Here is a 13,611-nt window from a genome sequence, read left to right as displayed (position 1 = left end):
ACATTTCTGTTGCTAATTTTTATGTGAATGTGGTTTCTCTAAAGTTTGTTAGGAGGAGGTTGCTTCAGATAGCTTTTCTGACTTTATAGAGCTCTATGTTCTGTTATTTTCTTGTTCTGCCAAAAAATATGTGGTGTCTTGCTGAGATTTTATCTGGACCTTTTCCTCCCACGTCTCTATTCTCTCTCTTTTATTCTTGCACTGTTCACTGTTGATTCTGCTCCCAGAAGTTTCTCCTCAGTTTGGCCTGTGCTGAAAGGGTGCCTTGATAAATCAGCTTTGCAAGTGGGCCTAGAATGCCTTGGCCATTTTAGATCTTAACACTGACCCTTTGTACTCACTCACCTTTTCCTAGTTTCAGCTACTGTTTTTAAATTTACCTGCTGTGCTTTCCACTGCCTGTTTTATGGTTTTCCTATTCTTAGATTCAGCAGGTAACCTCATTGCTTCCTCTGCTTCCCCTCTACACAGATGTCAGTAACACATAGATGTTTTAGATCTTGTGACTTTTCCCCTCCTACTTGTATATTGGGGTTTGTGGAAATACCTTTGTCATTTCATTTTGTTATGAATATACATGGATTTTGGTTTTGGTATCTAGATTATACTGTCTCTTTTTTAAATGTGGGGATTGCCACCATTTTCCCAGAATATCCTGATTTATATGATGGTAATACAGGTTTGTGGTGTCTTTTCCCTCTTTAGAAGGCAGCAGCTTACCCTGGAAAATGAAAAAGAGAATTAGGAGCCGTAAAAGTGGCTATCTTCTTTAGTAAATTTGAACTTCACTCTCTTCTTAGCCCTTAAAGTTGGTATTATCATTGTTAGAAATTCACCCTTTTTCTTTTGGTATGATACATAATGTATGTGGAAGTTTAACCATTATTTAAAATTTCAAATATGTAGGAAGAAGAAAGAAAACGTCAAGAGGAACTGGAACGCCAGCGTCGGGAAAGAAGATATATTTTGCCTGATGAGCCGGCTATCGTTGTACATCCAAACTGGGCTGCAAAAAGTGGCAAGTTTGATTGTAGCATCATGTCTTTGAGTGTACTTTTGGACTACAGATTAGAGGATAATAAAGAACATTCATTTGAGGTAATGTTTTACATTTGAATTGGGGTCCAAATAAGGTTCATATATTTTGATTGGTCAGTATATCTCAAATCTCTTTTGAGTGCCTCCTTCATTGTTTCTGTTTTTAAAATTTTCCTTACAGTGTATTTTTTTATGGGAAAAACAACCAGGTGACATTTCCTACAAACTCAGTTTTGCTGATTGCATTCCTGTGGTATGGTTTAAATGTTTGCCTTCTCTGTTTCCCATAAATTGATACTTGGATCTAAAGTCTCAGTCCGGCAGGTTCAATCATTGTTTTTCTTCGACTGCTTCACAAGTAGTGGTTTGTTTTTTGTTTTTTATCAGGATATCAGGGGTCATATAATACAATAATGTCTAACTACTGCTCTTGGGAATGTAGCAGCACTTTATTATTTACTGTAGAATTTAAAATACCATTTTGTGGGATTGAAACTTTTACATCTGACTGATCTTGGTGTAAGATAAAATAATTGATGTTTATCTTTTCAAGGTGAATCTGTTCCTTTGTATCATTACTCTAGAGCAGCTTTACAACATAATTTGTCATTTTTCAAAATAGTTGAAATGCACTTCTCTTTCTGTGTTAGTGATTGGTTCATTCTTTAAACAAAATGGTGTAAAATATGACTTTTGTAAATAGCCTATATGAAATTATAATTGTGTACAATTATTGTATCTTATCAACAAATTTCACATTGTTTCATTTGATAAATTATACTGTAAAAATCAGTCATACCTACTTGACCCAGAAGGTCATTCGTTGTCCACCAGATGGTAAGATAAAAGTGATGTTTATAAACAAATAAAGAGGGCTTCTGAGCTTATTAAACATGAAGTGCATTCTTATTCATCTTGATGCAAAGTATGTAACAAATATTAAAGTGTTTACAGTTTTTGAAACACTGAAAATTCCAGTAAATCAGTGTCCTTAAACATCATATGTTATATGATTTTATTTTTATTACCAGTTGCCATAAATGTAACTCTTAATAGTGCCTCTCCTGCAGTAGTCATTAAAAAATAAATTAATGAAAAAAATAGTCTTTGATATCTCTACTTATAATGTATACACTATATATCTAAAGGATGCTGTAAGAGGATCTCAAATTAATGCCATACAGTGGAAAACACTGATTTGAGAAACAGACATCTGCTAGCAAAATGTTGCTTTATTTTTTTCCTCTCCATCTAACATATCCCCTTAATTTCCTTTTAATCTAACATTAGAATGTAAGTCATTTTTGTATGTGAATTTAACATTAGTTTTCAAATGTCACTTGATCAGAAAGGCCATCTCCGGCTGGACTCTTATTACTCTCTATGCTCTTACCCTGCTTGTTTTTATTATAATTTGATACTGATTTTATTATTTCATACTTTGTCCCCCTAGATTAGTTATCTTATGAGAGTTAGGATTTTTATCTGCTTTCTTCACTTCTGTATTCACATTGCTAAAGAACAGTCCTGATACATCGTAGGCATTTCATAAAAACTTGTAGAGTACATCTTGTTGATACACATGATAAAGTCATGCAATTATTTTTTTATACTATTTGGTCAAAAGTACACTAAACACAGTATTTATATCTTCAGAAGAGTTTTTGAGGATTTTGAGGCTTCTTGGCATCATCAACATTAATTATTTATTGTTAGCGCCCATTAGTTCTTGGATGTGATAAGTCATCGTATGATAAATTACTGATTTGCTGGATTTGTTCACTAAGTTGGCTGGGTTACTGTTTTGTCTTTTTATAGGTTTCATTATTTGCAGAGCTTTTCAATGAAATGCTTCAAAGAGATTTTGGTGTCAGAATATACAAATCATTATTGTCTCTTCCTGAGAAAGAGGATAAAAAAGAAAAGGAAAAGAAAAGCAAAAAAGATGAGAGAAAAGATAAAAAAGAAGAAAGAGATGATGAAACTGATGAACCAAAACCCAAACGGAGAAAATCAGGCGATGATAAAGATAAAAAAGAAGATAGGGATGAAAGGAAGGTCTGTAATTATTTGTATGACCAGCAATTGATTTAGTTTTCTAATTAGTCTTCTGTAGTGTAACATAGAACAATAAATTTCATCAGAATAATGAAATATAAAAGTCAAACTAAAAAGTTTTAGTGTATTATTAGAAATTTAAGTCTTTTGAATTAAGCCTACATAAGCATATATAACTAGTTTTGTTTATTCTATTTTTAAGTCTAAGGTATATAGCATGATGGCTTATTTATGTATGTTGTGAATGATAAAAGTACATTATTATAAGATATTTATAATATACTATTTCAAGTAAATTTGGTGAATTTAGTTATTTTGAGATCCTGCTTAATTTTAAGACATTTTAAATTACAGAAAGAAGATAAAAGAAAAGATGATTCTAAAGATGATGATGAAACTGAAGAGGATAATAATCAAGATGAATATGATCCAATGGAAGCAGAAGAAGCTGAGGATGAAGAAGATGGTACGATTCACTTATTTCCCCTTAGGGTGAAAACTACAATTTTTGTTTGGTGACTTCATATCACTGAAATGCATGATTATGGTAATTTTTAGAATAGGAAAGGTAAAATATTCTCTGGTGAGAGTATGTTATATTAAGTACTGTTAATATATTAACTACTATTTTAGTAATTTTTAGGTGAGAGGATTGTTTTAAGAAATGTTTAGTTTTGACTGTCATATGTTCCACATATAATTAATGCTTATTCACCTTGAGTAAAATTTTCCCTAAAAACTGTATTAAAGTGTGTCATGAAAAGGTTATAATCTTCCTTAGAAAACTAACTCTGCTGCTGCTGCTAAGTCTCTTCAGTCATGTCTGACTCTGTGCGACCCCATAGATGGCAGCCCATGAGGCTCCCCTGTCCCTGGGATTCTCCAGGCAAGAACACTGGAGTGGGTTTGCCTTTTCCTTCTCCAATGCATGAAAGGGAAAAGTGAAAGTGAAATCGCTCAGTCGTGTCCAACTCTTAGGGACCCCATGGACTACAGCCCACCAGGCCCTCCATCCATGGGATTTTCCAGGCAAGAGTACTTGAGTGGGGTGCCATTGCCTTCTCTGAAAACTAACTCTAGTATTTTTTTAAATTATGAAGGCTATCATCTAAGCAAAAGAGTATATCTCACATTCAGATTGAGTTTAAAGACTAATAAGAAACACTTGCATATCTATTATCCAAGTTTTAAATAATAGACTTTCACTGGTAGTAATGAAACTCAAAAGGCTTTGTCTTGACTAATCATATATGCCAGTTCTATAGTACATATGGAGTACCACTGATTATTGGTTTCAATGTAGATTTGCGGCGTTTTAAAAAAAAATTTTTTTTTCTCAAATGAGAAAATCATTAAGTTTTCTTTGTAATACCTATCTCTGAGAATTATTACTACTTAAGGTATTTTTGGTTTGCCTCTCTATTTTTTTTTTTTTAGCCTAGCATTTTAATTTTCTTCTAATTGGTGAAAATATTCAAACATACAAGAAGCTGAAAGAATGGAACACAAAAGAAGTTGAACAGCTTATACCCAACAGTTGATTCATTAGTTAATATTTTATCTTATTTATATTGTCTTTGTGTTTGTATGTGTTTCTGATTCATTTGAAAGTAGAAATTCTTCAAGTTGCCTAAGAAAAGACATTCAACTCAGTAGCAGTGATATGATATACATATATCACTGTTTCTTTTATCTTCATTACCTGCTTTGCTCAATGAAGATGAACCCTTTTTACAATCCCATTTTTTTCTCCCCCATTCTCCCAGTATTGTTTTAATCACTGCTTTACTTAAATCACTGAACATTGTTCTCATTTTCTTTTGTGTCAGAATGTCCTGGCTCTCTTTAGTTGTTTTCTTTATTCCTTTTCTGCTGTGTAACTCCCTTAGTGGTGGTGTTTTCCATTCTCCTGACTTAAAATACTATCTACCTGTATTGATAGTTCTCAAATTTATATCTCAAATCAGGCTTCTCTTATTCTTCCATGTCAACTGCCTATTTGTCATCTCCACTTACCTGACATTTCAAAATAAACATGTCTTAATCCTGAACTTCTGCTTTTCCTCTTCACCATATGAAAACAAACAAATCCTCTGACCTCTGACTCTTGATGGCTGTCTCATCCTTATAGTTGATTAAGCTAAAATCTAGGAGTCATCCTTGTTTTTTTTTTTGGTCATATTCCATTTCCATACTATCAGGAGGTCATATTGCCTCTGTCTTCAAAATATACCCAGAATCAGACCATTTGTCACCAACTTTATAGACTTCCTTGATGAATCAGATGGTAAAGAATCCCATCTGCAGTGCAGGAGGCCTGGGTTTGATCCCTGAATTGGGAAGATCCCCTGGAGAAGGGAAAGGCCACCCTACCCACTCCAGTATTCTTGCCTGGAGAACTCCGTGGACAGAGGAGCCTAACGGGCTACAGTCACTGGGGTCACAGTCGTACATGACTGAGTAACTAACATTGTCAGTTTCACTTCTGTTTTTTTCACTGGTGTAGCCCTAAGGCAGCCCATACCTAGATTATTTTAATAGCCCCCTATCTGGTTTCCCTCCCTATACCCTTCCTCTAAAGTCTCTTTTCAGTACAGTTGCTAGAATAACTTATGTAAAACAATAGGGAGTTATTTAAATGCATTTTGACATAGACATGCAGTTAAATTCTGTGTAGTCATTGAAAAAGTAGGTAGGGGATAGTGATGTGGAAAAGATTACCAGATAGTTTTTATACGCGGCATGTTCTAAGATTTGAGCAGTGATTACTTGGAATTTTAAAAAATGTTTTAAAATTAGGTTTCTGGAGAGATGGTTACGAAAGTGACACCTTTCAAGTTAAACACTCAAAATGGGTCATGTCTGTAAAATGTGAACAAATGAAAGTGAATACTTAACCATTTCATAATTGAGGAAACTGCAGCTCTTAGCAGTAAATTAATTTATCCATGGTAATAAAACAAGCAATTGAACCACTCTGTACTTTGTATGAAATAATTAGGTTTAAAACACATAGTCTTAAAAAAAAAAAAAAAAAACCACACACATAGTCTTTCTCTTTTTTAATACTGCTTATTACTGTTCTTGGAGAAGGCAATGGCACCCCACTCCAGTACGCTTGCCTGGAAAATCCCATGGACAGAGGAGCCTGGTGCGGTCCATGCGATCACTAAGAGTTGGACATGACTGAGCGACTACACTTTCACTTTTTCCTTTCATGCATTGGAGAAGGAAATGGCAACCCACTCCAGTGTTCTTGCCTGGAGAATCCCAAAGACGGGGGAGCCTGGTGGGCTGCTGTCTGTGGGATCACACAGAGTTGGACACGACTGAAGCGACTTAGCAATTGCTGTTCTAAGATATATATCACAAACTCACTCATTTTAAATGTATGTAATTTAGTTTAATAATTTAACAATATAATAATTTCTAGTAACTTTATAGAATTGGAAACCATCACCACAATCCAGTAGTTTTAGAACATTTGTCTGTTTCCCTTTATTTATTTAAGATTTCTTCATTTATTTTTCATTTGTTTTTTGGCTGTGGTGTGTTTTTATTGCTACGCATGGGCTTTGTCTAGTGGTGAGCAGTGTGCGGTTGTATCGCGGTGGCTTCTCTTGTGGAGCACAGGGTCTCTGCACACAGGCTTTGGTAGTTGCAGTGTGTCAGGTTAGTAGTTGTGGCTCACAGGCCTAATTGCTCCACAGAACATGGGGTCTTCCCTGAACCAGGGATTGAACCAGTGTCCCTGTATTGCAAGGCGGATTCTTAACCACTAGACCACCAGAAAAGCCCACTGTTTTCTTTTTTTTTTAATAACACCTTAAGATGTAATTTATATATCAATCATTTCACCCACTTATAAACATGCAACTCACTGGTTTTTGATATATACACAATTTTAGACAACATTTTGTATAAATATAATCATGCAGTATGTGGGGGTTTTTTTTGGTGACGGGCTTCTTTTCACTTAGCATAATGTTATCAAGGTTCATGTGTGTTTTCGCGTGTGTATTCTATTTAATACAAAGATTTTTCTACATTGTTACTGTTTGCATACAACTTCTCACTTAAGACAGTCCTTCCCAGAGTGTTCCAAAATATTAACTGGTATTAAGGTTACTAAAATATTCTAGGGTCAAATAAATTTGGGAAACTTGGGCTAAAAGTAAAGGTTAACACGTTTTACTATAGAATTTCTTAGCTGCTTATTTATATTGTGAATGTTCAAGAAGGGAATATAGTGTGAATTATTTATGAATATAAGCTCTGTAGTATCTTAAGGACTAATCAACTTCTTGTGTTTACTGTATCTTGTATTTTACCAACAAACCCTTTGTTACTCTGGGCTTTCTGATGGAGATCCATTTGAAAGATCCAGAAACCTCTAGAACTAAAATTTTCTTTTAAAATTGTTGATCATTAAATATCTGCAAAAAAATCCCCTCTAATTTAGAAGGCTAAATCTAAGATGAAAGAGTTGGCTGGGTTAGTTTCTTCTGAGGGCTGTGAGGAAAGGTTCTATTCTAGGCAACTTTGATCAGCTTCTAGATGGCTGTCTTTTCCCCATATTCTCATATATTGTCTTCTGTCTGCATGTGTCTGCATACAAATTTCTCCTTTCTTTAGGAACACCAGTCATTGAGTTAGAGCCCTCTCTGATAATCTCATTTTGATTATCTCTGCATAGACCATTTTTCCAAATAAGGAAAAATTCTGAAGTATTAGGGGCTTAGGACTTCAACTAGGCATTTTAGGAGGTAAGGACTGAATCCATAAGCAGATTTATTGTTTAATATTAGCTGAATTTCAAGGTGGTAATGGTATTTACCTGAGGGTGGTGGCCAAGGTCTTCAAAAACTGGGTAGCCTATGGATAGGTAAGAGAAAGGAGTTTACTTTTTTGTCAGTTTTCTGTTTATTTATTTATTAAGAATAATTTATCCAATTTCCTGGGCTTCCATGGTAGCTCAGATGGTAAAGAATCTGCCTGCAGTGTGGAGACCAGATTTGATCCCTAGGTAAGGAAGATCCCCTGAAGAAGGAAGGGAATTGCAACCCTCTCCAGTGTTTTTGCCTGGAGAATTCCATGGACAGAGGAGCCTGGCAGGCTACATCCATGGGGTTGCAAAGAGTTGGATACAACTGAGCTTTAACTTTCACCTGATTTCCTATCTTTTATTATGCAAATCTGGATATTAACATTGTTAGGTCTTCTTAATTATGAAAAAACGTTTCAATTCTCACATACACTTTTATTCTGCAATAATGCATCTGCAGTTAGAATTCCTATATTGGTGTTTCTCCTTTAAGAAAATATACTTGCTCTTTTTTAAAAAAAATTTTAAGTTTCAATCTTTTTGTATTAAATACATTCATTTTTGGAAACTAAATCCCCCCAATACTTACTGAATTAAGTCCTTGTATTTAAATCAGTAAAATCCACTTTCTTCTTCCCTCTGGTCTCCTTATAAGTTTCCTGTTCAGGGCTATAATTGTTTCTTATAAAATCCAAACTATTTTTATTTATATATTTCTTTGCTGTTGTATCTTATGAAAACTGATCATTAATAGAAAAGTATTTTCAATCTGTGTGATAGTTGGAAATTTATCTACTAAATGAGTCTTTTGCTCCTGTTGTATTTACTGTATAGATCGAGATGAGGAAGAAAACAAACGAGATGACAAAAGAGATATTAATAGGTACTGCAAGGAGAGGCCCTCTAAAGATAAGGTATGTATTAAATACTGAAGTGTGTTTGACATACATTATTGGTTTCTTATGTACAACACAACGATTTCCATTTTTTACATAAAACATACTTATTACTAAATGTAACACAGTGATGAACTTTATTGATGCTTGTATATCTTTATAGTACCACTCAGCAGAATTCAGTCAGTTGTATTTTGGTATTCAGTTTAGTTGCTCAGTTGTGTCTGACTTTTGCAACCCCCTGAACCGCAGCACACCAGGTCTCCCTGTCCATCACCAACTCCCGGAATTTACCCAAACTCATGTTCATTAAGTCAATGATGCCATCCAACCATCTCATCCTCTGTTGTCCCCTTCTGCTCCTGCCCTCAATCTTTCCCAGCATCAGGGTCTTTTTAAATGAGAAAAGATATGTCAGATAATCAGTGGGCTTCCTAAGTGGTCATTGGTAAAAAATCTGCCTGCCAATGCAGGAGATGTGGGTTGGATCCCTGGGTTGGGAAGATTCCCTGGAGAAGGAAATGGCAGCCCATTCCAGTATTCTTGCCTGGAAAATCCCATGGACAGAGGAGACTTGTGGGTTATGGTTCTTGGGATCGCAAAAAAGTCACAACTTGGCGAGTAAACAGCAACAACAGATAATCAATATGTTTTATTTATTTCTTCATACACGTAACTAGATCAACTCAGTTTAGCTAAGATGAGACAAAGGTCTTTTCATATTTTTGTATATTATGGACAATGACTTAATAAGTCAAATTTTGTCACTTTTCAGGGGTTAAAATTATGTACTATATTTTCTGCATTTTCTTTAGGAAAAAGAGAAGACTCAGATGATCACAATTAACAGAGATCTATTAATGGCATTTGTTTACTTTGATCAAAGCCATTGTGGTTACCTTCTTGAAAAGGATTTGGAAGAAATATTTTATACTCTTGGACTACATCTTTCTCGGGCTCAGGTAATCTATCTTAAAATATTTGAAATGAAAAGCATTTTTAAATAACTCTCTTTTTAGTATCTTTGACTTTTTGAAATATAAATGCAAATACAGGCTCATAATAATACAGTATTGAAATAACATGTAAGCAGTTAAAAGTCTCCTCTCTGTCTAATTCTATGCCTTTGGCCTAGTATATAAACTTCTAGATCTTTTTTAAGCAACTCATATGTGTTTATATATGATAGTTCCAGTTTTATAAACAATACATGAAATCATTCTGGTGATATCTGAGACTTTTTTTCATTTAATAATGTATCATCAGCATTCTGCCATGAAAATAGAGACCCATTTTGTTCTTTTTATTACTGCATAGTATTCCATGGTATAGGTGTGCCTTTTATTGCCTTAACTAGGCCCCAGTTGCTGAACGGCTCTCATTTTTTAGAACCACAGGCTATGCTGTAATATGTGTGTTTGTACATAAACTTTTATGTATGTGTTAGCGTTTCTTTCAGTGTTGCTTTTTTTTTTTTAGAAAATTTTTTTCAAGTGATAATTTGAAATTTAGGTTTCTAGAGAAGACAGTTAAAAACGTAAGTGCTCAAATTGAATTTTAGTGGATACCTGAGAAATGGTATTAATGTTCATCATATGTGAAAATTAGAACATAGTTCAAGGAGAATCAAAAACTTATTTTCATCTTTTAAATATGGTTACTTTCTTGCATAACAGGTAAAGAAGCTTCTTAATAAAGTAGTACTCCGTGAATCTTGCTTTTACCGGAAATTAACAGACACCTCAAAAGATGAAGAAAACCATGAAGAATCTGAAGCTTTGCAGGAAGATATGCTAGGTTTGAGTATATTACTTTAAGATCATGCCATTTTATAACTGTATTATTAATTTAAAAAGAAAATAAAACTATGGTATCTTTTTTTTTTTTTAAGTATGGTATCTTTTAGGGATTTCTTGGAGGTCCAATGGTTGGCACTTCATGCTTCCACTGCAGGGGTTACGGTTTCAATCCCTTGTCAGAGAACTGTGACCCCACATGCTGTAAAATAAAAGTATCTTTTATATTATAGGAAACAGATTGTTACTTCCAACACCAGTAGTAAAACAGGAGTCAAAAGACGTAGAAGAAAATGTTGGCCTTATTGTGTACAACGGTGCAATGGTTGATGTAGGAAGCCTCTTGCAAAAATTGGAAAAGAGTGAAAAAGTACGAGCTGAAGTGGAACAAAAGCTGCAGTTACTAGAAGAAAAGACAGGTAAGGGAAAGCATTGGTATGTTGGTACTTTTAACACTCTACTGGGGTATATATGTGGGCACACATATATGCACACCTGTACACATGCATATCCATCCATACTTTATAGTGTAGATACATAATGTAACTTTACATTTGACTATTTCTGTTAAAGGTTGTAAAATTGCTTAGCATAATAATGAGAATTAATCTTAGATCTTCATGTGTATTCTCAGGTTTGATTGTTCTGTTGTATCCTTTAATTCCTCCCGTAGTTCTGCTTAGTTTTCACCACTTCCTGCTACTTTTTCTAGTCTGTGCAATCATCTAAAAAATGGAACTTGGTTTTAGAAGTAATACTTAGGTAAAGCTTAATTTAACTGAGTATTGTAAGTCTTCATGTGGAGAGTTGACTCATTGGAAAAGGCTGATGCTGGGAGGGATTGGGGGCAGGAGGAGAAGGGGACAACAGAGGATGAGATGGCTGGATGGCATCACCAACTCGATGAACATGAGTTGGGGTTAACTCTGGGAGTTGGTGATAGACAGGGAAGCCTGGCATGAGCAACTGAACTGAACTGATTGTGAGTGAAAGTGAAAGTCACTCAGTCATGTCTCACTCTTTGTGACCCATGGATTATACAGTCCATGGAATTCTCCAGGTAAGAATACTGGAGTGTGTAGCCATTCCTTTCACCAGGGGATCTTCCCAACCCAGGGATTGAACCCAGGTCTCCTACATTGTAGCCGGATTCTTTACAAAGAAGCATTGCATTGTGCTATGCTATTGAAATTGACACTTATGGCCAGTTTAAGGAATTATATACGCTTATTAAGTCTAATCATACACTTATTATTATTTAAGTCTTCTGACTTTAAATATTTTTAACCTCAAGGTTAAATTGGAAATATTAAGTGGTAAGATGGTGAATTTTGAACTTGATTTCTTTTTTTTTTCTTTTGACAGATAAAGATGAAAAAACCATATTAAATTTGGAGATTTCTAACAAAAACCTTTCTGGTGAACTTAGAGAAGTTAAAAAGGACCTTAGTCAGTTACAAGAAAACTTAAAGATTTCAGAAAACATGAATTTGCAATTTGAAAACCAACTGAATAAGACAATCAGAAACTTATCCACAGTAATGGATGAAATCCACACTGTTCTTAAGAAGGTTAGCTATTGTTTACCTTCAACATTTTCATAGTTTATTCTTTTTCAGAAAAGCCTATCTCTGGAAAATTTAATATTATTAAGCTCTTAGTGGCTTTTCTAACAGAAACTAGTGGTAGTATTCTGTCCTTTTCTCCAAAGATAGTATTTTCCTAGAGCTTACTTCAGATGTCAACATGATTTATGTTTGCAGACTTCTTTATAAACAAGATTTACTAATCTAGTAACTTAGTGCCGTTGTAAACTAACTTTAGTAATTGAGAGACCTTCTTTAGCCTGGGTCTCCCTCAGAGAACAAGGGGGGAAAAGTCTCCACTTCAAGGACTGTATTATTGTTAGTAATGTATTCCTGAGAACCTCTGATTTCTTAGGACTTATATGGCTTTCTCAAATACTAAAAGTCATTCTGCACAGAACTGCGAGATTTCTTTCAAATAGTTCCCCAAGGGTTCATTTTTCCATAGATGGTGAAATGGGCTATCTGGAGTATCTCTGTTTATTGATGGTATTTTTTTAAAGTTACATCTAAGAGAACCTAATAAAATATACTTTTTCTTTGTATATTTTATAGGATAATGGGAAGAATGAAGATAAAGATCAGAAATCTAAGGAGAATGGTGCAAATGTATGATAAAATACATGTAGTGACAAAGAATGGTGATGAATAATGTAATATATAAAATCATGATACTAGAATGAAAGTGATGCACGTTTGATCCTAGTAGTATAAATATCTGTCAGTTCAAATGATGTATAAAGTTTTATGAATGTGAGTCTTTGTTTTTGAAAATTGCTTGTAATTCCTGGCATCCAAATTATTAAACACTCCTTGAGTGAGATAATTTTGCATTGCAAAATGTTTTAGGATGAACTTTGTTATAGTTTTAACCCCAATAAAGTTCATCAGTTTAATTGACAATAGTATTTAATTACAGATGTCATTTATTAAAAACCTGGAAAGTTGCGATTTTATTTATAACATTATCATTACTAGTTTTTACGAAAGATACTAGCCTTTTAAAACCTCAATATAAGTCAGAAAATAGCGTGGTGCTTCAATTTTGCAAGTTTTTTGGAGCACGCTTTTTTTTTTTTACTTGTTCTAAAATCCTAACTAGACTGTAAAAACATTTATTAAAAATTTAATTCATCCAAAAGACAGTACATTGAAAACTGAGAAAATAATAATTATGTTATTATATATGTTAGGCTTTACATAAAACATAGTTTTGATGTTAATGTTAACTGTTTTAGTTTCCCAGAATAGCATGTATATTACTTTTAATTTTGAGGTTTTTTTTTTTTAATGCAGTATATGTCACATGTACAATTTAGTATCGAGCCAGTGGATGTCAGTATGATACCTTAAGTCTTATTTAATTAAAAATATTATTTTTATTAGTCTGTGTACCTCCTTCAGAATTTTAG

The 13,611-nt window shown here is 34.0% G+C and overlaps 1 protein-coding gene across 18 annotated transcripts in view; it reads left to right on the top strand.

Moving 5' to 3' along the window:
* CCAR1 (cell division cycle and apoptosis regulator 1) overlaps window positions 1-13,102 on the top strand; it is a 46,624-nt gene extending 33,522 nt beyond the window's left edge. For all 18 annotated transcript variants that reach the window (XM_086382656.1, XM_086382662.1, XM_086382648.1 and 15 more), the window contains 9 exons: window positions 907-1,098; window positions 2,857-3,096; window positions 3,451-3,562; window positions 8,756-8,835; window positions 9,633-9,779; window positions 10,494-10,614; window positions 10,847-11,032; window positions 11,979-12,184; window positions 12,755-13,102. In XM_086382656.1, coding sequence (XP_086238782.1) covers window positions 907-1,098; window positions 2,857-3,096; window positions 3,451-3,562; window positions 8,756-8,835; window positions 9,633-9,779; window positions 10,494-10,614; window positions 10,847-11,032; window positions 11,979-12,184; window positions 12,755-12,814 — 1,344 coding nt within the window. In that variant the 3' untranslated portion in view covers window positions 12,815-13,102. The remainder of the gene's footprint in view (window positions 1-906; window positions 1,099-2,856; window positions 3,097-3,450; window positions 3,563-8,755; window positions 8,836-9,632; window positions 9,780-10,493; window positions 10,615-10,846; window positions 11,033-11,978; window positions 12,185-12,754) is intronic.
* The last annotated feature ends 509 nt before the right edge of the window (window positions 13,103-13,611 follow it).

Source organism: Bos grunniens, chromosome 28, assembly GCF_055505025.1.
Source record: "Bos grunniens cultivar Pamir isolate PY7600 chromosome 28, Bosgru_T2T1.0, whole genome shotgun sequence".
NCBI classification, from domain to species: domain Eukaryota; kingdom Metazoa; phylum Chordata; class Mammalia; order Artiodactyla; family Bovidae; genus Bos; species Bos grunniens.
This window is presented reverse-complemented; position numbering and strand designations above follow the sequence as displayed.